This window comes from Netta rufina (genome assembly GCF_964035555.1).
Source record: "Netta rufina genome assembly, chromosome: 15".
NCBI classification, from domain to species: Eukaryota; Metazoa; Chordata; class Aves; order Anseriformes; family Anatidae; genus Netta; species Netta rufina.
In genome coordinates, this window is record NC_140138.1 from 3,742,472 (window position 1) to 3,765,054 (window position 22,583).

Sequence of the window (22,583 nt, forward strand, 5' to 3'; positions counted from 1 at the left end):
TCTAGGGGAGTTCATAATTTCTGGAGGTTTAACTTGGCAGGAAAATCTGAAAATGTATGATGTGTATCATGACTTGTTTCTTTCTTTTTTTTTTTAAAAAAAGTGCATTTAAAAAACAAACTAAATCAGTGCTATGAACAAAATCATATCTCCTATCTCAAGTATTTTTAAACCTTCATTGTTCCTTTACAATGTAAACAAATGAAGTTATATTAGAAGCTGGGTTCTTTTGTATATAGATACATTGACTAAAAATTAATTTGTATTTCCATTTTAACATGACTAAAAATTGGAAAGACAGTTGCCTTGAATCAGAGGTTCCATGCACTCCTGACTTTTGCTGATGACAGTGCAATTTCACTTCAAAGTTTCTGATGTTACTGATATCATTAGCTGGTTCCAGGGAAAGCCACAAAATCCTGAGTCAGGTAACTTGGCAGTCAAGTGGAGAAGAAAAGTGTTTTTAAAGCTATATTGCATTTCTTTAAATTTCAAATGTCTTTGTATTTGCTGTAGTTTTTTGTTTTGTTTTCAATTGTGCTGTTGCACTCTATGCTGGAATCTAAAATTTATATTTCTCTGACTGGTCAATGTTGTTTTTTTCATCACCTTCATAAATAGTAATGACTAACATATGTATATCCAGAGAAGTAAAGCATAAAGCCCTTGACTGTGCGAAGCCTGGAGAAAAAAAAAAAAAAAAAAAAAAAAAAAAAGTAAAATAAGCATATAAAATGTTAGAAGAGGAATTAAGTCTTTTAGCAGCTAATCATAAGCCAAGAGTCTTTTAAATGCTAACAATGGTTTGGTAGGTACAGGTAAATCTACTCTTACTTATGAAGGCAATGTCAGGTGTATGATTCGAAATAAAAGATTTCAGATTAGCGAAAGCTATTTATTACATTATTCTAAATTCACAAAATGGCAAATCTTTATTCCAAAGGAATAATTCATTTCTGTTTAGGGATTCTCAACATTTTTAATGAAAATTTTTCTTTTTCTCATTTCTAATTAGCTTCAGTACTTATATTCAAGAATGCTAGCCTTCAACGTTGAGTTTTCTAATGATAATAAAGCACTTAAGGTAGTATTTAATTAGAGCAGTGATAGGAAAGACCTGGGCAGGGGTGAAGTGCTAATCCTTTTTACATTCTTCAGTGTCCCCTTGTGATATTGTGATTGATGAGTTGATTTCTTTTTACAACTTAATTTGCAGCATGTGGTAATACTCACAGGCAGAGGTGTTGTGTATTTCAAGACAATAGCTCTCTGTAAATACAACAAAATGTAGTAAATGGGATAGAGGTAGAATGGAGAGTTTTTTAGCTCCTAATCTACTAAATAATTTGTTTATGTTGCTGTTGTAAGTGCTAGTAATATCTTGACATACTTTTACCTTGAAAGTACTCATGCCCTCCATCCACTTTCCTAATTCTATTTGTATCCCAGTTATTGTGTTAGAATGATCATTACAGAATCCTAAAACAGATGAGGAAGAAGTCATCCGGTCCAACCCCACTGCTCAAGCAGGGCCACCCATAGCAGGTTGCCCCAGGACCATGTCCAGATGGCTTATGAGCATCTTCCAGGAGGGAGACTCTAAAGCCTCCATGGGCAACCTGTGCCAGGGGTCCAACACCCACACAGCACAGAAGTGCCTCCTGGTACGCAGAGGGAGCCTCCTGTGCTTTAGTTTGTGCCCACTACCTCTGATCCTGGCACCAGGCACCACTGAGCCGCCTGGCTCTGTCTTCTCTGTAGCCTCTCTTCAGGTATCTGTACACATTGGTGAAATCCTCCTGAAACTTCTCTAGGCTAAACAGTCCCAGCTCTTCCAGCTTTTCCTCATGTAAGAGATGATCCAGTCCCTTAAGCATCTTCTTGGCCTTTCTTTGGACTCTGTCCAATACGTCCATGCCTCTCCTGTACTGGAGAGCCCAGAAATGGACACAGGACACACATAAAAAAAGCCCTTCTTGTTGTCTTTGATTTTCCTGGTCAGATTCAATTCCATTTGGGCTTTAGCTTTCTTAACTTCATCCCTGAATGAGTGGACCACATGTCTGTGTTCCTCTGACATTACCCGTTCTTGCTGCTACCCTCTGTATGCTTCCTTTTTGAGTTGTTCATGCCTGGCATTTTTGCCTGGCATCCTGAGCATTGGGCTGGACTGCTCTTGAGCTTAGAGGAGGTGATCCTTGAATATTAACCAGCTTTCTTGAGTTCCTCTTCCCTCCAGGGCTTTATCACATGGGGTTCTTCCAACCAGATCTTTATAGAGATCAAGTCTGCTTTCCTGGAGTCCAGGGTTTTGAGTTTGCTTTTCGCCATCCTCCTTTCCTCCCTCAGGATCCTGAACCCCATCACCTTATGGTCACTGCAGCCAAATCTGTCTTTGAACTTCACTTCACCTTTTCTCCTGGTGCTGGAAGTCATCAGCTTCCATCCTTCCCCTTCTCCAGAGGTTATGCTTACCTCAACAAGGGTAGACACTACCACCTTCTCTGCTGATGGTGTCACCTCCAAGCTGTTGGATCTCAGAGAAGATTCCATCTCCCTTTCATCTCTGATGCTGTGCAGTCTGTTCACTTCTATCCATACATTCTCTTTTTGACAGCACTGTTCCTCCAACACAGGATACCTTCTGCCAGGAGGTAGTATCGTGTCAGATAGTGTCTGTTAGGAGGAAAGTCCAGAGAGCTTTCTTTGATTCTTAGAGGCAATTTAAATTAGCCAGGACTTTCTTAAATATAGATCATTTCCTTATTGTTCTAACTCCTTATTACTGGTGTATTGACTGTATCTTGAAACTTCTATAATGTTTCTTGTTTGGAACCGAGAGGTTTGTAGCGGGGCCATACAAAATTTCTTATGCTGTCAGTCTGCTTGTGCAGTAGGATATAAAATTGTCCTCAGAACTCTCTTTCCTGTAAACATTTCTGACCTGCTCACATCTGATTAGATCTCCATTTCAGTGTGTAATATTAACATTTCCCACAGTAAATTTCTACTGAATTAGTGGAGTCATGTTAGCATAGTGTATTTGCTCTGGCAACAGAGGAGGCCAACAGTGTCCTGGGCTGTATAAACAGGGGTATAGCCAGTAGATTGAGGAAGCAATTATCTCCTTTTACTTAGAACTTTTAAAATCACATCTAAGATATTTGGGTTAATCTGGGGCCCTGCAATACAAGAAAGACGTTGATCAACTGAAGTAGGTTCGGCTGAGCGCCCCCAATATGGTCACCCACTAGAGCATATGCTGTGTAAGAAGACGATGAGAGAACTGCACTTGTTCAGCCTGGAGAAGAAAAGTCTCCAGTATGACCTGATGACAACCTTTCAGTGCCTACAAGGGCATTATCAAAAAGTTGAAGCCAGTCTATTCACTGATACGTGTGGAGGGAGAAGATGCAACACACATAAATTGGAAAAAGAGAGGTTTGAACTGAATATGAGTAAATGCTGTCCTGTGAGAATGGTTCAGCACTGGAACAGGCTGCCTGGAGTGGCTGTTCAGACTCCATCCTTAGAGGTTTTCAAAAAATTTTGGTGTAGAAAACTGGCTGAATCCAGCCCAGAAGCACTGGGTCTGATCTCACGGTCATCCCAGTTTTGGGAAGAAGGTTGGGTTAGAGGTCCCTGGAGGTCTCTTCCAACATGAATTTTCTGATTCTATGCCCCAGTAATTTCTATAAAAAATAATAGCATAATTTCCACTTTCTACCATTTAGAGTTCTGCTATTTGGGTTCATTTGGGCTTCAAGAATCTGCATGGTCTTGATGATTGTTCGCACCTACTAATCAAATCATGCTGATCATTTCTAATTTTGTTCATACTGCTACACAGTTTGAGAATTACGTTTTTATTTAATCCATTTCCACAATAAAGAAAAGTTTGTTTTCACCAGGAATGTATGTTCACATCAAAGGACAATAGCTGGACTGGGACAGCTGTCCTGTAAGGCACTTGGAATATGAAAGAACATCTTAAATTCATAAAGGAAGCATAATTATATGATATACATAGCATGAAGAGTGTAGTTGAGTATTTAACTTCCACAGATAATTTTATTTTTGTAGCTGATACATGTTGTCTAAAACAACTTCAAAGTTGATTCTTACTGTTTAAATTGGATAATTAAATGTTGTGCAGACATGCAAATTTTCAAAATGTCTGTATGCGATAAGGTGTCATATCTATTGCCTCTGTCACTTCAGGGAGAAAATTGGTCTAGCTGATGCTTTCTGCTTAGTGTTTTTCTCATGTCTCTGTAGTGAATAGATCGCTCTGACAGCTTTTTTGTTTGTTTGTTTGTTTTTTAGATCTAAATATTGTTCAACCTCAGCAGAAGGGAAGACATATTTTAAAGCTATTTAAAATAACAAGCAGGCTTATGTGTGTACTTGTATAACCTAAAGGTTTGTCATCCCTTCTGTTGAGTTTGTAGGCACATTTCCACTTTCCAATCACTGCTAATCACTCAGGTCATGTGAAGATTTTTTTTTGCAGTTGTTCTTGTGTGGGTGAATGTATGTGTTTAAGTTAGTGTTTTTCTGAGTTCATGAATGTAGATTTTTTCCTAGTCCACTTGTTTCAGCTCACATTTGAAAGTGAATTGGCCAAATGAACCACCTCTGATTACTAGTGGAGGGCTGTTCCTGAATTACTGTTCCTTGCCTTTCTCATTCTTTCAGAAGAATGTTGTTAAACGGAAGGGGTACCCAGGCATTGCAGAAATGACCATGTTGCTTTGAGACACTGCCTAGCTGGAGTCCTCCTGCTGAGTCAGCAAAATGTATTGTGTGCCCAGGCTTCATCTGATTCAGTGGAGAAATGGATTGTGTGTATTAAACCATATTGGGGGTCCAGAAAGAAAATACAGTAGATAGGAGAGATAATGTAAAGAGCTTCCAGATTTTCCCTGAGCTTGCAGTTGGTGACATGTTGGGCGTTGTCACTTCTGTGCTGATTATCTGTCTGCAAGGTGCAGTATTGTCATTAAAAAACAGTACATATCCCAACATTTAATCTAACATAGTAAGTATCTCAGTAACTAGGTCAGACTCAGTGCACTGTAACTATGCTTCTACTTCAGTATCTTTGCTCAATTCAGTATCTTAGAGTTAAGATACTCTTAAGCTGCAACAATTTCTGTAAAGCAAAAGCACTGATACGTGAAACGAAAAAATAAATTCAGCAGAGTATCTTCATGGAACGTGGTTATTGCTTAAAAATGAAATGCAGTCTTGTGCAAAGAGTCTGAAAAAAAATCCCTATTATTTCCAGATACTTTCAATGCTTTGTCATGTAGAGCAACATATAAAAAGTTTGCATTACATTTGAACGTCAGAAGTTTGGATTCTACTGAACTTCTAATCCTAGTGTTGTTCAGGGGAAAGGACTTCCTTGTTAGAAACCAAGCCCTGTCTGTATTATCTAATGAATTTATTGAAAATACCTACCATTCTTCTTTTGCATCCACAATCTCTGAGAAAACATTGCAGTATCTATAGAGAGGCAGTTCAATTTGTCAGAGATGAACCTGCAAAGCAAGATTTACCGGAAAACAGAAATTTCATGCATTGAAAGAGATAAGTTTAATATAATTATTTATGAATATTGGTATCTATTCTACCACTGCTTGTCAGAAGTTTGTTTTCATGACAGTTAACTGTGTCAAATAGATCAAGTGCAAGTGGATTTCTTTTTACTGGAAGTAAAAAAAAAAAAAAAAAAAAAAAAAAAAAAAGGGGGCAACATGCATACTTATGTAAATTTAAGCACCTATGAATGACCTCACACAGTTCCAATTATTTTTGTGTTTATGGGAATATTAACCCCCCCCCCCCCCCTCCTTCTAGGCATAACAGTTAACCCTTCCATCACAAAAGTATATATAATGCATGTGTGTGACATATATGTCAACTAGCATAGAGAAAGTGACAAAATACCTGAAGATAAATTAGATTAATTTCACCTTTTGGGGAATGATGAAGACAACAATCCTTCTCTTCCTTTAAAATCAAGCTGAGAAGGTGTGCATTGTCTGGAGACAATGTTTTTGAGAATCTTTCATTGCTTTTCCAAAAACAGTAAGCAATTTTTAGTTCTCTCTGTGATAAATGTAGTTTATTTCTAATGGGTTAAATAGAAATCATTTTTCATTGTTGCTTATATAAGCCAGTAAAAATATGTAGGAAAAGTGGTAAAACCCTATTAGATTTCTTTATGGCATTTCTCAAAAAAACTTGTCTTTCATGAAGCAGAGCCCTTCACATACCTGATTCTAATGTGACAAAAATCAGTAGTCATTAGTGAGCTCATAAATTATTGTTCCTTTTTAGATGTGCTCTTAACCAGTAGAAGGCAGATGATGTTGCTTTACTCTCAAGAAAATCAGCATCACTCTCATTATACCTATTTCTGCTTCAAGGAAAATGTCTTTTACATAGGCAGACTTCAGAAGAACATAAGTAACTGACAGTACACATTATACTGGGACTATGAGTTCAGACATACTAGGTGTGCATTAAAAAGACAATGGAATAGATTAGTCTGAGGGTATAAAACATATCAAAATTGTTCTATACAGATATCAGAATATTAAATAAAAAGAAAAGGTTTCATAAAGCCTCATATAATCCCTCTTGGCATGAGTATGTGAGTAGGTATTCAGGTTTTTTCCTTTAAGTATGCTGATATGATTAAATTTAACTTGACACAAGTGATGTACTATACCATGTGATTGTAATATTTAAAAGAAAAAGCACTTTTCTGATTGAATACCTACTAGCTATCAATTTCTGTGTAGCAATATCTAATCTGAATTTCTTTTGCACCTAGAAGCTGCCTGAATACTAACACATTTGCTGTATTCTTCATCTTGCTAGTTGCATGCTCAGCAAATGCTGAACTGTTTCAATATTTTTTGATATCTTATTTAATCTAGTGTTCTGGCATTCTAGTATAAAAGATACTTCATTTCATGTGGATTAAAAAGCAATTTTAAGGCTATATCTCTTCTCTCCCTAAATAGCCTATGCAGACACTTATATTTGCTAAGCCTACAGTTTGGCTGCTGTTGCTGTTAAGCATGCTGCTGCACTGTGTAATCAAAAGTACTTTTGGCTGCTGTGTGCTTTTGGTAAATACACCAAAAGTTTTCTAAGTGCTGTTTCTGTTTTGGAAATACCTTTCCTTGTACCACTCCTCCATTCCTCACACCCAGAGGCATAGAAACAAACTTTAAATAAAGAAAGCTCATTTGTGTCCATTCCCACAATCTGCATTATTTTAAAGTAATGTATTATTCAAGGTAATGGTTTTTAGGCTTTTCAGGGTTAAACAACTGTGGCATACGGCATGTAGCAAGTATTACTGTCCTCTGTACGTATTCAACCTTGCGAAGAGGGGCTAGTCTGAGAAAATGTATCTCTAGAGAAAATGTCCAATACAGTTCTGCAGATCTGAGAGTGGTTTTAGTCCCTGTCCTAGAGATGGGGAAATGAAAATACATAGACAAATTGGCCTTTCCTTCCACACCAACAGAAGCTGTTTAGACTAATTTATATAATTAGGGAAAGTCTTTCCAATGCTATAGGAATCGTTAAATGATTTCATTTGCTTTCATCATAACTGCAGATTCATTGTAGATCTCTATTAATAGATTCTTAATTTATTTTCAGCCAGTTGTGACATTCAGTATAGAAATCAGTTTTGCATTGCATAGGCAAATTTTATTGCCATTGTCATCTCATCATTGAGAAGAACTTTACCTTTATTCAGTACTATGGTTTAATTTGCTAACAGCAAACACGAAGTAAACAGTTACTTGTAAATGTTATAACATCTTAACATCAGCATTAGCTGAAGTACACAAATGATTTCAGTGATAAAAAAGGCATAGCAAAGTATAGCTGAGGCAGGAAGCCAAGCTCTGTGCTCCTTGTGACTAATGATATTTTGATAGCGATTTTAATTTTAGGTGTAAATAACAGTGAAGATGATATTCTATCATCACATTTCAGTGCCAAAAAATGAATGCTGCCTTAACTGGTATTGAACAAGATAACATTTCTCTGTTAGTTGGTCCTTGCAGCTCAGGTCATCTGGTTTCCATCATAAATAACACAGAGATGGAAATGTTATAATTAAACATAAATGGGAATTGGGCATTGTCTGAAAACAATCATAACAGCTAATTTCTAGATTCTTTTTATAAACATATTTTATTTGAATAAAGGAAACAGCAGAATGATGAATTTCTTATCTATAAAATTATATTCAGCTCTGTTGAATAAAATTCTTCATTTAAATCAAACATATGGAAGAGAAAAACAATTCTTTTTTCTTGCAACTAGTAGATATGATTTGTGGAGTTCATAAATATTCTGCCAAATTTGTTCAAGACATTGGGTTTGGACATGTTAGCACAAAAATTCCACCTGCTGAAAAATTACATTGCAGAATATGTGCAATTCCCAGATACATTTGCATGTTATTGTCCAGGATATCCATGAACAATATGCAGGTAGTTTCTTTTAGGGGAAGGAAAGGGAGATAATAGATTTTCATTTGCAATTTAAAATGTTGATGGTCTATAAACAATCTGCTTCTAAGGACAAATAACTGGGCACTTAATATAGATTACATGTCTGTGTTTTAAGTCCTTCATGGGTGATCCTTGGGATTTCCTTATTCCTGGGATAAATTTGAGTCTGTTTTCCTGAAGTCCAACTGCTGCTTATCTTTCTGGTCTTCCTCTGTATTCCTGAACTCAATGTTGTCACTGGTGTTTTTTGTTTGTTTGTTTGGTTGGTTTTGTTTTATGGAACTTTATAAGTAAATAAACCTCCTAAATTTATCTGGTTTAAACTAAGTAAACTGAAACAAAACAAATCCCCCTAGTTCGATGGGGATGGTGGTACAAAAATCATAATTGCTTACCCTGGCTAGTTCAAGTGAACTGTCCTGAAAAGCAGCCCTGTATACATCGGTGTTTGCTAACAAATAGGTAGGAGCTATGATCTTTGTCAGGCAGTTTTGCTGCTTAAGATGACTTAGGATGATATTGCATTCTCATTTCACTTACTAACTGACCAAGCTCCTTGTTTGATTTCAGTGGAGTCAAGTAATGATCCTGCCATTTGTGATACTGAAACTCAAGACCTGTTTCACCTATAATGGATGAACTCTGGTTACTGTGGTAATGCCTTAGAAAATGATTCAGCATCAGGGACTGTGAAGAAAAATGTCTCCATTCTTTTCTGAGGCTAAATTACAGCTCATCAGTGAAAGACCGTGTCCCTGGTCAAAAGAGGTCATTCCAAGTATTCAGTTCAAAGAGGTGGTATGCCAGTTTGCACTCAGACAGCTGCTGCTGCCCTTCAGTATTCTCGTGTAACATTGTTCTCTCCCCTTAACCTTGTTTTTCCAGAAATCGTAATTCCTAGTGTGAGTAGTATTTTGGTGCGATAACTTTGGTGGGGCTTTTGTGAAGCAGATGATGGTCTACTATGCTGAAAAACAAAACTACTGTGGATGTTTGCAGTTCCAGATTCCTGGCTTTCTGTGTGTAACACTTGTGAAACACATCACTCAAATTGCCCACGATTTTTTTTATATAAAATCAGTTATTTGTACATGAAAAAAAGTATGTAAACACAAATCTGTGATATGGTTTCTTTGAACAAATAACCTTCAAAGATATTGTCTCTGTATATGACTGGAGGTTCACCACTTTCTACAGCTAATAAAGTCATTGAATACATCGCTGTATTTTGTGGTATGTTCATTAGTAAACCAACTGAAAAAGCCAGTTCATTTTAATATAATCTAGATGAGTCAGCATCTGTAAATTGGGGATGACTTAGTGTAATTATTGACCACAGCTTGCTTAAATTGCTTCATGTTCTTTTAAAAAGCAGGGTTGTATCCTATCCCTATCCCCTGAGAAATATAGTTAGCTATTTTTGTAAGCAAACTGTGATTGAGTTGTTGAAGTCTACTTAGAAAAAAATCTTAAATGAATTATTTTAGCTATGTTACAAGATTTTATCTGATTTCTAGAAATTATCTGTCTCCGGTAAGAGCCATACACCTGCAATGGGGTTTACTTGCTGTTCAGTTAGCCTCTCCAGATGATAAACTTTTGGAGTGCTCAATCTTTGACAAATCAGGTGTCAGTTAGAGAAATATTTTTTTAATATTCACATATATTTGTATATATTATATATATTATTTATATTTACATGTATTATTATTAACTCAATTTCTGAAAATATTTATGCTTATGTGTAAGTTACAAAGTAGGAATAGTCTCAGTGAAGCCAAGGAGAGAGGCTAACAAAGCATGATGCAGGGCTATAGCATGACCAGTAGTACTCTTGCTACATAAGCACAATATGTCACCTGTCACCTGGAATAGTATATATGGCTTCTCAGAAGAGCCAATGCATCCTAGTAAATAGTCATGCTAACACATCTCTGCTGCTTTCACTGCTTGAGCTATGATTTTTTGTTGTTGTTTTTTCTGTCTGTAGTCATAAGAGAAAGCCCAACAGCTCCCAGATTTGGATTGCTTTGCAGACCTGCAGGCTACTCGGGTGCAGTGCATGTTTCTTTCCTCTCACATACTACTTCAGTTGTGGTAGCTCTGAGCTGTGTGTTACGTAGATCATAAGAACAGATTGATGTTTTTACCAGCTCCTGTAGAGGCCTGTAATTTACCACTTGGTATACGTTGCTGTAAATCTTAAAGATTGGAAATTTATGATTATTAAGAAATGCTTTCTCAGGACAGAATCTTTTGTCAGTGCAGTGTAATATATTTCTGCTGCTTTGTCCTCTTTCTCCACCTCTCATCGATTGTTTCTTCAGTGCATTAACCTCTCACTTCTCTTCCTATAATTGCTTATGAACTGATTTGGGAACTGTTGCAGCTTTAAAAATCCCGTATCGTCAATCAGTATTCAGTTAAAAATGATTAAAAGAAAAAAAGTCTTGGTCAACCAATTTTTAGATACTAAAAAAAATATGAAAATGGACATGCTAGCTTTACTGCAGTTCAGAGAATGGTGACATTTGGCAGATAATTAAGACATGTCACAGTTCACAACATTTATTAGCATTGTTTGTTAAACTGTTCTTGTCTTGCATGCGCTATAGTAATTACCGCCTTCATACTGCTTCAGCTGTGGATTAAACAAAGGTAAATATATTTTTCTATGAAAGTTTTCAAAATCCACCTGAAATAATTGAAACATGATTTCTTGAGGAGAGAAAGCAGACTAGAAGTTGTAACTCATCTCATCCCTGTCAGTAAATCCTTTATGAGGAAAGACATCAAGTAAGATGGAAGTATAAAATTCATTTTGAATATATTCTATTGTTGAAGTCACTCAGAATCAGGAGAATTTAGTCTGGAAGGGAATTTCAGAGGCCATGTAATCCCAACTTCCTTTTTAAATCAGGGCTAACTGCACAGATATATCAGGTTGCTCAGGGGCTTGCCCATTTAAGTTTTGAGTCTACAAGCTTCCACTGCCTCTCTGAATGGCATGTTCCTGTGCTTAACTGCTTTCATACCCAGTTTTGTATTCCTTATGGGCAAACAACATTTTTGTTTCTGCAACTTTTGACCATCACCGCTGCTTCTTTCACTCTGCCCCTCTGAGAAAAGTCTGGTTCTTTCTCTGTAACTACCCATTATGTTGGAGAAGATACAATGAAGCTGTCTGTTTGCCCTCTCTCCTGCAAGCTAAGCTAAATCAGCTCCCTCACCTCTTCTCATGCCATGTGCTCCAGTCCTCCAAGTTTTTGCAACCCACCTCTGCACTCCAGTTTGTAAGTGTATCTTCTGTCGTGGGGGACTCTACACCAGACACAGATGCTGCTTGAAAGGTTCTGTTCTAGGAGGAATAATATTTTTCCTCAATTCACAGACTGCCTTTTTATTAATGCACCCCACTACACAGTTAGCTGTTATTGTGTTAAAGACTGGCTGCTGATTCATGCTTAACTTGTCATCCATCAGGACCCGAGCAGATCCTTTCCTGCAGAGCTGCTTCCTTGCCAGCCAGTCCCTAGCCTGTACCAATGCAGGGGGCTATCCTGTCCCAGGAGAAAGATTTTAATCAGGTTCTTCTCAGACCTTTCCTCTAACTTCTCAGGATCCCCATGAACATCAGAACTGCCCTCCAGTACTTCCCCTATTGGATGTCCTAGGTGAATTTGCATTCTGGCATGTCATACAAGTCTTTTCTGAAGCTGTTACACAGTTTTGAACCTGGTCTTCACATGGCACTCATAACTCACTGCCAGTTAGACTTCTAAATGTTGATTGCTACGCTCTTTAAAGGGCATATGTCCAGGCAGCTTTTTAGGCACCTTGTATGTACATAGATAATCCAATCCTTCGCCATCCTCTCACCATCAAGGATGCTACATTATCTTCTTCAGTATTCTCTAGTAAAGGTGTAAAATTAGACTTAGGTGGACTTTCCTATATTAACCTGTGGAAAAGGAAAAGCTCCTTTTACAACTGTCTTTGAAATGTTTGAGGAATCAGTTATCCTTGTGGATATGAATTTTAGCTAAATCTGCTGAATGCTTCAGATTCTCTTACTCTATGGTCTTTAGGCAAATTTGGAGGCTGATGTTTTTAAAATGTGATATAAAAACCTTTTCATTTATTTAAAAGAGGAAAATACTGATTGACAGAATAGGAGGTTGAGCTGTAGTTGAAAAGACTACATAAAATGCGGGTCTCACAGAGTTGGCAAAAAGTGGGAGACAGGCAGGAAGTTCAAGTAAGAGAAAGAAAGATGATAATGCAAATGCAAATGAATGTGACAGAATTATGTCTATTTGGGACATTGAAAATATCAATAGAAAGAGTTGTCATGTAGGATAAGAAAAGCTAGTGTAATAAATCACAGTCATAAAGGTAGTAGAAAGTTTGAGCAGTGACACTTGGAAAGAATGATGATGCTAGAGAGAAATCTTTCTTAATGTGTATCTCTACATCCATGATACTATGTGGTCTTGAACGTAGGCAGGAATTCAGACAAGGACTTATTTTTAAGTAAGTTTGTCTTCTTTGAAATGCAAGTAAATATATTTGAGCTTCCTACTTTGTGGGTGTTGTGATTTTCGTTAGTCTGTTCCACACATCAGACGCTGATACAACATGAACATTTCGTTCAGATGTATACATAGCAGTACTAAGAACATAGACATTTACTGGAGTACAGTATGTTATATGTGAAGAGAACCAAAAGTACATGTTTCTCAGTAATGAGAGTAAAGAAATGGTACTTTGTTGTTGAGGTAGTGACGAAAATCTTCTTTGTTTCCATACTATTGCTTTTTTTAATCTCTAGCAAAAATATATTTTACATGTTCTTTCTTTTAGGGATGCTCTTATTTTGGAACAATACTGTTTTTTAAATGAAATCTGAATCTCTATGAGGAACCTTCCAAAAAAGAGAGGTGGCTTCATTTTGTATAACTGCAGAAGTAAACGATCTGAGTCAACTGGCTTGGTCAGATAATTAAGCTGCAACAGAGAAAGCTTGGAAGAAAAGTCAGATGTGATTATTGGTTCAATGTGTGATTCTTTCTGAAAAATCTGAAGTGACTGTTTTTATTATTATTAACTGGGGGGTGCCTGCAACAAATCTGGGAGAATTGCACTTCTGCTTTACAGAAATCTAATATATTTCAGTTGAAGTATGAGTTTAATGATGGACTGACAGCTGTTTATCTGCTGCCCTGCCCACCTTTTTCATATTAATATTATCGTGCTAACATAAATCCTAACATTTGTAAGAAGAATTCCCACGTTAAGTGTCTGCCCTGTTTCTGAATTCTTCTCTGTAGGCAGTCAGTGACAGAGTGGCAATAGAAGTGTATTCTTTGGGGGCCATCTGTATCTTCCCGTCTATATATTTTTTTTTTTTATTATTTTTTTCTTCATTATGTGATTTGATTGGAGGTTTAATCATTTTAAACTACATCCAGAGCAACTAGGAAAGCTCCTTTAACAGTGAAGTATTGACTTGCTTAAAGTGCTTCTCAAAATTAAACCTTGGAAGCATTTTTGAAATATTTTCCCTGGTAAGCAATAGGGATGTCATGAAATGAAACAAAAAAGGAAACAGTATTTCATTTGCATGGAAGGATAAAGTACAGTTAATCTAAAACAGGCTGCTTCAGTATTGATGGTTTACTTATGGAGTTCAGTGATTTTAAAATAGAAATCTTATTGATATTAACTCTACCACATGTATGAAAAATTAATCACACAGAGATATGCATGTTGTAACAATCAAAAAGCCAAATTACTGTAAGTTTAGGATTTTTAGTAAGTTTGAATACAGCTGTCTTAATTTTGAAACAAAAATGTTCTGCTTCTGGCAACAGACATAGTAGCATTTCTAATGTTTTTTAAACAGCTATTAATGTAGTCAAGCTGCGTTGTTTCTTCTTCTGTGTGCAATCATCTGCTCAGTGGTGCACTCTATAACTAGTAGCAGGAGACAGAGGAGTGGCCTGCTGTGATTGATGGGGCGAGGCCCTGCAAACTGAAAGAGTCCCATCTGGATTAGGTTTTGGGAGCAGTCAGATGTTGAGAGGGAGGTCAGTAAGCGTTGCATTAGCTCCCCCTCCTTCAACACCCCTATCATCCACACTCATACACACATTACATTGCTCACACGCCCTCATCCATAATTGATGCTTGCTTTGGGCAGATGCTGTATGGCCTGGGACTAGAGCAGCTGCTAAGTTTATGGAGGATAAAAGGAGCAGGATGGTACAGCAGGTATTTTCACTTTTATTTTCACTTGAAACTCTTGATTTTAGTCAAAACAAGGTGTTTCTTATAACCAGCTGCACCATTGCATGCAAGACTTCTAATACGTTTTGTTGCTTAGCCATTCCGATGGAAGGCAAACTACACCAGTGATTATGTATCTCTGCTGTGCTTGATATATCTAATGGAACTGTTCTTATAATCTGCAGGCTTACAGAGCAATGTTGCATTTTTCTTCTTTGTTTCCATGCCCTGAGGATATGATGCAGTTTGGCTCATTTAACTACTGTATGAGAGGCTTTCTCTAAATGTGAATTATCTCTTTCCAAAAAAACAAGATGCACCAAACAGAAAATAGAGTAAAACAAACAATAAACCGTTAGTTAGGCTTTAAAATGCAGGCAAGCAGAAAGGTTTTCATTGAATAAATACATTTGTATGCTGCAGATGTGTTTTTAAAAAGAATACTGCATAAGTAATATTTTCTCTACTCTGTCTTTTGTGTACAAACATAACAAGCTTGCTTTATTATGTTTTGACACTTTTCACACATTTCTTAATTATGAAATCCTTTCAGAGCAGAAGATGCTGAAAAGGCATGTTGAGATCTGTGATACTAGGAGCATTTTATATTCTAAGCTTTGCTTCAAGTGGAGTAATGTAAATGTATGGAATAGGAGTGACTTCAGTTACCTTCATCATCAGAACACTTTCGTTTTTTTGTTCTTTAGGGTTCAACATTTAACTGGAAAGCAATAAAAGCTTATTTTATACACTGCCACGTAAAGCATACTTTGCAGATGAAATGTGGTTTTCATTAAATCTCAGGCCAGAACATTTAACAGAGCCTGACTGTCTGCCATCCTTTGTTCTTCTTTCTGTTGCCAACAACTACTTTATTAAAAACCATGCACAAAGCGAGCATTAAGGGGTCATTTAAACTTAAAGATACTTGGATCTGAGTCTGAAATGACAACTTCTGTTTAGCCTCTCATGCCTAGGTTGTTTTAAGCAACATCTGTGTACCATCATCCACAGTTTTGAGATTGCTTTAATACCTGAATCCATGGGCTAATTTAGGATCAATATTTCCTGTTGCTTTCATGGCCATTGTATATTCTCGGATCAATTAATTAAACCTACTATTTCCTTTATTCATTTTAAGTGACTAAATAATTTTTATTCATTAAAATCTACTCAAATATACATGAGTTTTGTGTAGCCTTGAGTTTTTGTTAACCACATGTATATATATATTTGTTAGTTTGCACTACATTGTTCTTAGCATAAATTTATATTCAAAACAATGAGCTATTAGCATGATTCCTATGTAAATAGTAAAGAATGTATTTATACTTGTATGCTTTTATACTACCTTGTAATATTGTCTACTGAATTCATTGTGATTCAAAAATTCACACTGATTTTAAAGGCTATAATAGGCATCTGCTTTTAAGACAATAACAACTCAGATTCATTGTCATTATCACTTTAAACTTACAGCTAGCAGTAGAATAAGCATGTTTAGTTTTTTGTTTGTTTGTTTTCTATTTTTTTCCCCAAAACAATTTAATGAACACACAATGACTGGAATGATAACCTTGCTTGCCAGTTTTCTACTCTAAGTTTATTTATTATAATAAAGCTGTAAATCCCTGAACATGTTGAAGTTACATATATACATATATATATATATATAAAATAATAAAACCCTTCACTGCTTATTTATTTGTAACCAAGGCCTGATTAATAAGCAATCCAAACCTCAGTTTAGCAAGTCCAGTGAATGAGGTAGAAGAGCCTCTACAATATGAAGGTAATTTCCAGTGCAGTTTGCCATTTCATGATAAATCTAAATAATGAATTATTTGGAGTTGCTGGTAAGAAATCACATAAAAGCTCAATCCTCTTAATTAAATATTAGCTGTAATTAGCACTAAGTGTAAATGCTTTGAATATTAATTAGGGTTTCATGGAACTGCTGTCAATGTTAATGAGAAACAGTGAGGGTCTCACAACATCTGTTTTAGGACTCAGAGTAGTACAAAAACCTTTAGATCAAATGCACCTGGACATTAGCTCTTGATCCCTTTGTTACAATTAATGTTCTTTTTTTAACAGCTGCTGACTCTAATGCTATGTTTAGCATCTAGCATGAAGGCAGAGCCCTAAAGATGAGCAGTAACCAGCTACTGTGTTTCAAATCCAGCAAGGTGAAAATGCTTGCATAGGCAGAATTCAATTTGCTGTTGTTCATTCTTGCCACTTGCTGAAGGCTGTCCAGAAATAATACATTTAAAAGAAAGTCTAAGCTTCCTTGCATCTGCAAAATACTTATTTACCATTATTAAATGTCTATAGTGTCTACAGGAGAATCGATTCATTATTGGTTTTTATCTTTTTTTTTTTTTTTAAGTTAAAGTATAAAATAAAAGAAATGAAAAAGGGACCTTGCCATTTTAATATAAGAAGGTATATGTGTACATATACAAGTGGTTTGACTGTTCCTTAATTTTTTTATTTTTTTAATGGCAAGTTTCAGTGTAATATAAAGCTTGGAAATATTGTATATATATGCCAATAAAATTTAGTGACTTAAACAAGTGAAGTATCTAAATGCCACTGCTTTCATTTTAAAGATTGTTGAATGTAGCAATGTAAACTACTTGCTCAAGGCCATACAGTAAAACAGTAGCAAAGGTGGGATTAAAATTAGGGAGGTTTCGTTTGTTATTGCTAAATCTTAATTTTTTAGGACAAAGGTAATGTCTTTTACAAAGCAAAATGTAATTTTCCCTTTTAGGCCTGCCGTATACCAATGTTTTTTTCCTGTGCTGTGATATTGTAAATTTTTTAATTTAGCTTAGGCCGAGTTCAGGTCAGATCACCAATGTCTGAGTTAGCTGAAGTTGGCTGGAACTATCATTAGGTATGAAGTGCAAAAGAATGACTTCTATTCATCAGGTCTATTTTGAAATTAGGAAATCAAGGACAGATGAATAGAAACAACCTAAATTCTTACAGTACCCCTGTGCATATACTTGTATTCGTTGTGGAAAAATGGCAAAGCATTATAAATAAATAAGTAAAATTACTTGAACATTCATTTTTATATTACTTGTTAAAAGGATAATTTTCTCCTGTAAACCAGCTAGCCCATCTAAGTTTTGGAGTCCATAGTCCCTGTCTTAATGGCCTCTAATGCTGTGACATCATTTATATAGGTTCCAAAAGGTTGTTCTGTACATTTCCTCCCCGGTATCATTAGTATTTGGTATGAGCAGAACATTTAATCAGAGGTCTCTAACTGACAGGTTAGCATGATTGACTTCCTAGTTCTACATCGAACATAAGGATGGATCTATCTGTAGAGATATCTGTTTTTAATGGTACAGGTGAATTTAAAATGGAAATGAAATGCTATTGTCTTCAAATTTATATAATCTTTAAAGCTCTCCATATCCATTTCTATTAAAAGACCATAACATAAGAGAAAAATTTTGTGTTAGTAGATCTTATTTTGATGTATTTTTTTTAATATTCAAATATTTAATATTGTGAATCTCATAAATTTAAACATTTGTGGCATACAGTTGTTCAATACAGCGTACCTCAAAGTAGTTTTGAATACCACATAAAGCATTATTTCATATAAATATTTTCAGGTGTGTTAACAGAATACACCCAAATTCCTCTCTGTGTGCAGGTCGCAAAGAAGTTCTGCGGAGGGTAAGTCAGAACGGGTCCCAGACCATGAGCTAGCCTTACCAGAGCTTTGTATTAGTAGTTGCACTTGGAAACATTTGGAATTAACTAAGCTTTGTCCCTTTTCCTTGTCTGACTGGAGGCATTAGTTGAGGTAAGCTTTCACAGACTTTTTACAGTTAAAGAACAGTCTACAGGTACAGATTCTAATTGTAGTAAGATTTAGTAAGGTTAGGAAAATGGATTTAACTCAGATAGGAAATACTCTCCTCAAGAAACAAACATTGCACCCTTTTCAGGCCAGCAATTGTAGCAGAATACTCTCATTACTTTCTAAGTTATTTTATCTCACCCCACATTTCTTCCTTTTCTTTCCCCTTTGATCTTCACAGGGTAATCAGGAAGCTACAGCACCTCCTGACACAATGGCACAGCCTTACGCCTCAGCCCAGTTTGCTCCTCCTCAGAATGGTATCCCTGCAGAATACACAGCCCCACATCCTCATCCAGCTCCAGACTACACAGGCCAAACCACTGTTCCAGAGCACACGTTAAACATGTACCCTCCTGCTCAGACACACTCTGAACAGAGTGCAGCTGACACAAATGCACAAACTGTCTCCGGCACAGCCACAGTAAGTCAAAGTTTTGCCTATTTTTTAAGCTGTGAATGTCAAGTGATATGTGTATTTATTGCTAACATTCATTCTTATGTTATCTTGGTTACACTTGTTAGCTATGTTACACTTGTACTAGGATTACGGGCAATTTTAACATTGATAGTTTATCAATGTTAAATCGATAATTGTAAAATGTTGTTGATATAGGAGAATATCGTTTTTCTGCTTTTGGAGTCTCTCAGACAGTGTGAGAGCTCTGTAGAATCAGTAGTTCATTTTCAATAGAAGAGAGACAACCTGTTCAACAGCAAGCCCATGAATCATATAATCAACTTGAACTAAGTCTGATCTAGGAAAACATTGGAAAAGAATATTTGTTAGTGTTTGCTTGAAAAAAAACAACAAACTAACTTATTTTGTAATTTTTAACGAGCTCTGTATCTTTGAGAAACAGGAGTATAAATTTTCATATGAGTATTCATTGAATGATCCTAAATTAAAATTACTTAAATAACTGCATGAATGAGTATTGTCAAGAGCGTACCTGCAACGCTATATTTTCCAGAGAGTTTTTCATGCAGCCTATACCAAACTTGTGTGTGGGTCTGTGCTTAACAGAGCAGAAATGTTAGGCTTTCCTTCTACATGAGTTATATATGGAGTTCTGAAGTGTTATGAGACTCCTTGGATATCCTTATCTTGTAATTTAAAAGTCACAAATTTCATCCATTGATGGTTTAGTGCTCCTGTCTTAGTTCTAGATTGGAACCCAACATAGACAGTGCTGTCAGCTGGCAGATTTCTGAGCCACTGAGCACCTGCATTGCACATGTAGGATCTAGCACAGAACAGACAGCACACTGCAGTTTGAGTATACGCTTGAAGCATCCCTTCCTACTAGCTGTCATTGCTCTCCTTGCTTCAGCCATACTCCATCCCTCATCTTACTGCCCCTTTCTCCCCTGAAACCTCAAGTTTCATGCATCAGGGCAGGAGGGAGAAGGGAAGTGGTTACTGTTAAATAAGTTGCTTTGAAGATCTGTGTGTCTTGCCATGTCACTAATTTCTTTATATGGATATGAGGAAGACAGAAAAACACTAACATCTTATATTCTGCATCTAGAAGACTAGGAATTACCTAGGGCACTTCATGTGTTAGCCTTTGAAAAAGGAGAAGGAAGTCCTTGAGTCTTTAAGAAAGCATATGCTTTATTTTTTTTCTGTATCCCAATAGCAAGGTCATCACAGATGTATCAGTACTGAGCAAGCCCACATGAGTTTTGTGCCACACCACATTCAATCACATATACCTGAGGGGGCAAAAAATAATAATTAATAAAAAGGAAAGAAAGAATATTCCATGCTATTATGAATTGAACCATGCAGGTAGTCATTAACTTCTCTTCCTGTAAGGAGATGCCCTTGTGAATTAATTACACAGTTTTGTGATCTATGCAGTAAAATACTTAAGTCCTTTACTTCTTGATTTGGCATCTTTCTATTGGTCTGACTTGCCCTTTGCTGTAGCAGTGTGAGGATACTTAAAAAAGTATTCAGCTCTACAGGATTCCCTCTTCTCTCTTTGCTGTTATCTTCCTGGTTCTTTCAAACTTTTTAAATTCTCTTCCATAACTGTTTTTGTCAACTGTTGCTGAGTGCTACTGTCATTGGTTTAGAACAGGAACTCTAAGCTGAATAGGTACTCCAGAAAAGGTTGGATATTGATTAAAAATGTCATCTTTGCCATTGTCCCTGTCTCATTCTTTCTATATCTTGCTATTTCCCTTGCTCCTTTTGACCACTGCTGCACACTGAATAGATCTCTGTGATGCCTAGCTCAGCCTTTTTGTGTTTCTGAACTGTTGGTCTGTTGCTATTTGGTTCTGAAGTAAAAGACTGCTGGTGCTAAAATCAACGGTAAAACACCTGTCGATGTAAGTAGGGCTGGAGCTCATCCCTCATCATTTATTGCTTTCAATTTATTGTGTTTGCTCTCTGCTTCTTGATTTTTCAGTTTGAAGGAGCGTTTGTCCCTCTATCAGAAAAGTTGGGTATACGTTTTTCCAACATCTTCTGTGGTAAAGACTGATGAAAAGAAATAATTCGGATTGTCCGGAATGCTCATACTTTTTCCGTGTGGACTATTCAACACTAGTTCCAGCAAGATCAGTGATTCCCTTGAGAGTTTCCTACTTCTGATATGCTAATAGATTTGATTGGAATTTGATTTGTATAATTTGCTATCTGGTCTTCTAATTTCCTTTTTTGCCTTCCTGATATGCAGTTTGCATTTTACCTGTCACATACTTTCTCCCTTCTGGCTCCACTTGGAGTGAAATTCCATCTTCTGAAGGATAACATTGCAATACCACTAACCTTTTGTATTTGGGGAATTTCATGTATTTATTTGCTCTTTTTATTATGGATCCTTTTCTTCCCTTCCAGTTTCCTTTCTTACAGAGTAATGTGCACAACTTTGTTTTAAGTAATTCCCATGCTGTTCATAAAGAATGAGACTTCCTTGCTTTTGACATTAGGGTGCTTTTGAGAAAGTCGTTATTTAAAAAAATGTGTGTGTGTGTGTGTGTATATATATATATATATATATATATATATATATATATATATATATATATATATATATATATAATATGTTATATTGAAAGTTGTGGATACTGTCCCTTCTTGGAAAACAGTACACTGAAAATACAAATTTACAAGAAATGTTTCTCTGTGGATCTACATCGTTCAAGGTACCCTTGACATTTAGCATATTAATCACCAGTTTTACAAATTTGCAGTCAAATATTGTTTGCACAATTTAATTATGGGTACCTAGATCTTTAGTATTGCACTTAACACACTGTAGAGACATTATAAATAGGTATATGGAGATGGAACCTAGGCATTTGGGTTTTGTAATATTATGAGTGTCCACCTCTGTACATCTCTTTGTGGGTTTAATATGTGTCTGTTATTTGAAATAGAGCTTCAGTAGCACTGTGTCTACATTTTAACTCCATGTTGTCTTTACTGTTGAAGGAAAAAATGTTTGTTTCTTTCCAGTTACTGCTAGTTTTCTGAATAGTTGGTTTCCAGTCTTTAAGAATTTTAAGTGGAGTTGGTTGGGAATGTAGCGGTATTTTTTTTAGCAGGCCCCAATAGTTTTATAGTTTACTGTCAGTAAATTGTGTTAGGTGCATTGAAAAGAAAAACGATTGATCATTCACAAAAACATTGTGGTGATTAATGTAGATCAGATAAGCTATTTGAAGCAAGACCAGTTTTTGAGTTTTCTTATTTATGTACATACTTCTGTACATTTGAAGCTGTATATGCCACTAAAAATGGATCTTAAAATTTCAAAATATAAAGCTAATAAGCTGCAGGGCAATTTCCTAATTTGTAGAACAGTTATCAGAAGTGACTTAATTTTATC

General features: G+C 36.1%; 1 protein-coding gene across 16 annotated transcripts in view; it reads left to right on the forward strand.

Annotated features, from left to right (window-relative positions):
• Positions 1-22,583, forward strand: part of RBFOX1 (RNA binding fox-1 homolog 1) — a 333,405-nt gene that overhangs the window by 164,832 nt on the left and 145,990 nt on the right. For all 16 annotated transcript variants that reach the window (XM_084295947.1, XM_084295938.1, XM_084295935.1 and 13 more), the window contains one exon: positions 18,917-19,159. In XM_084295947.1, coding sequence (XP_084152073.1) covers positions 18,917-19,159 — 243 coding nt within the window. The remainder of the gene's footprint in view (positions 1-18,916; positions 19,160-22,583) is intronic.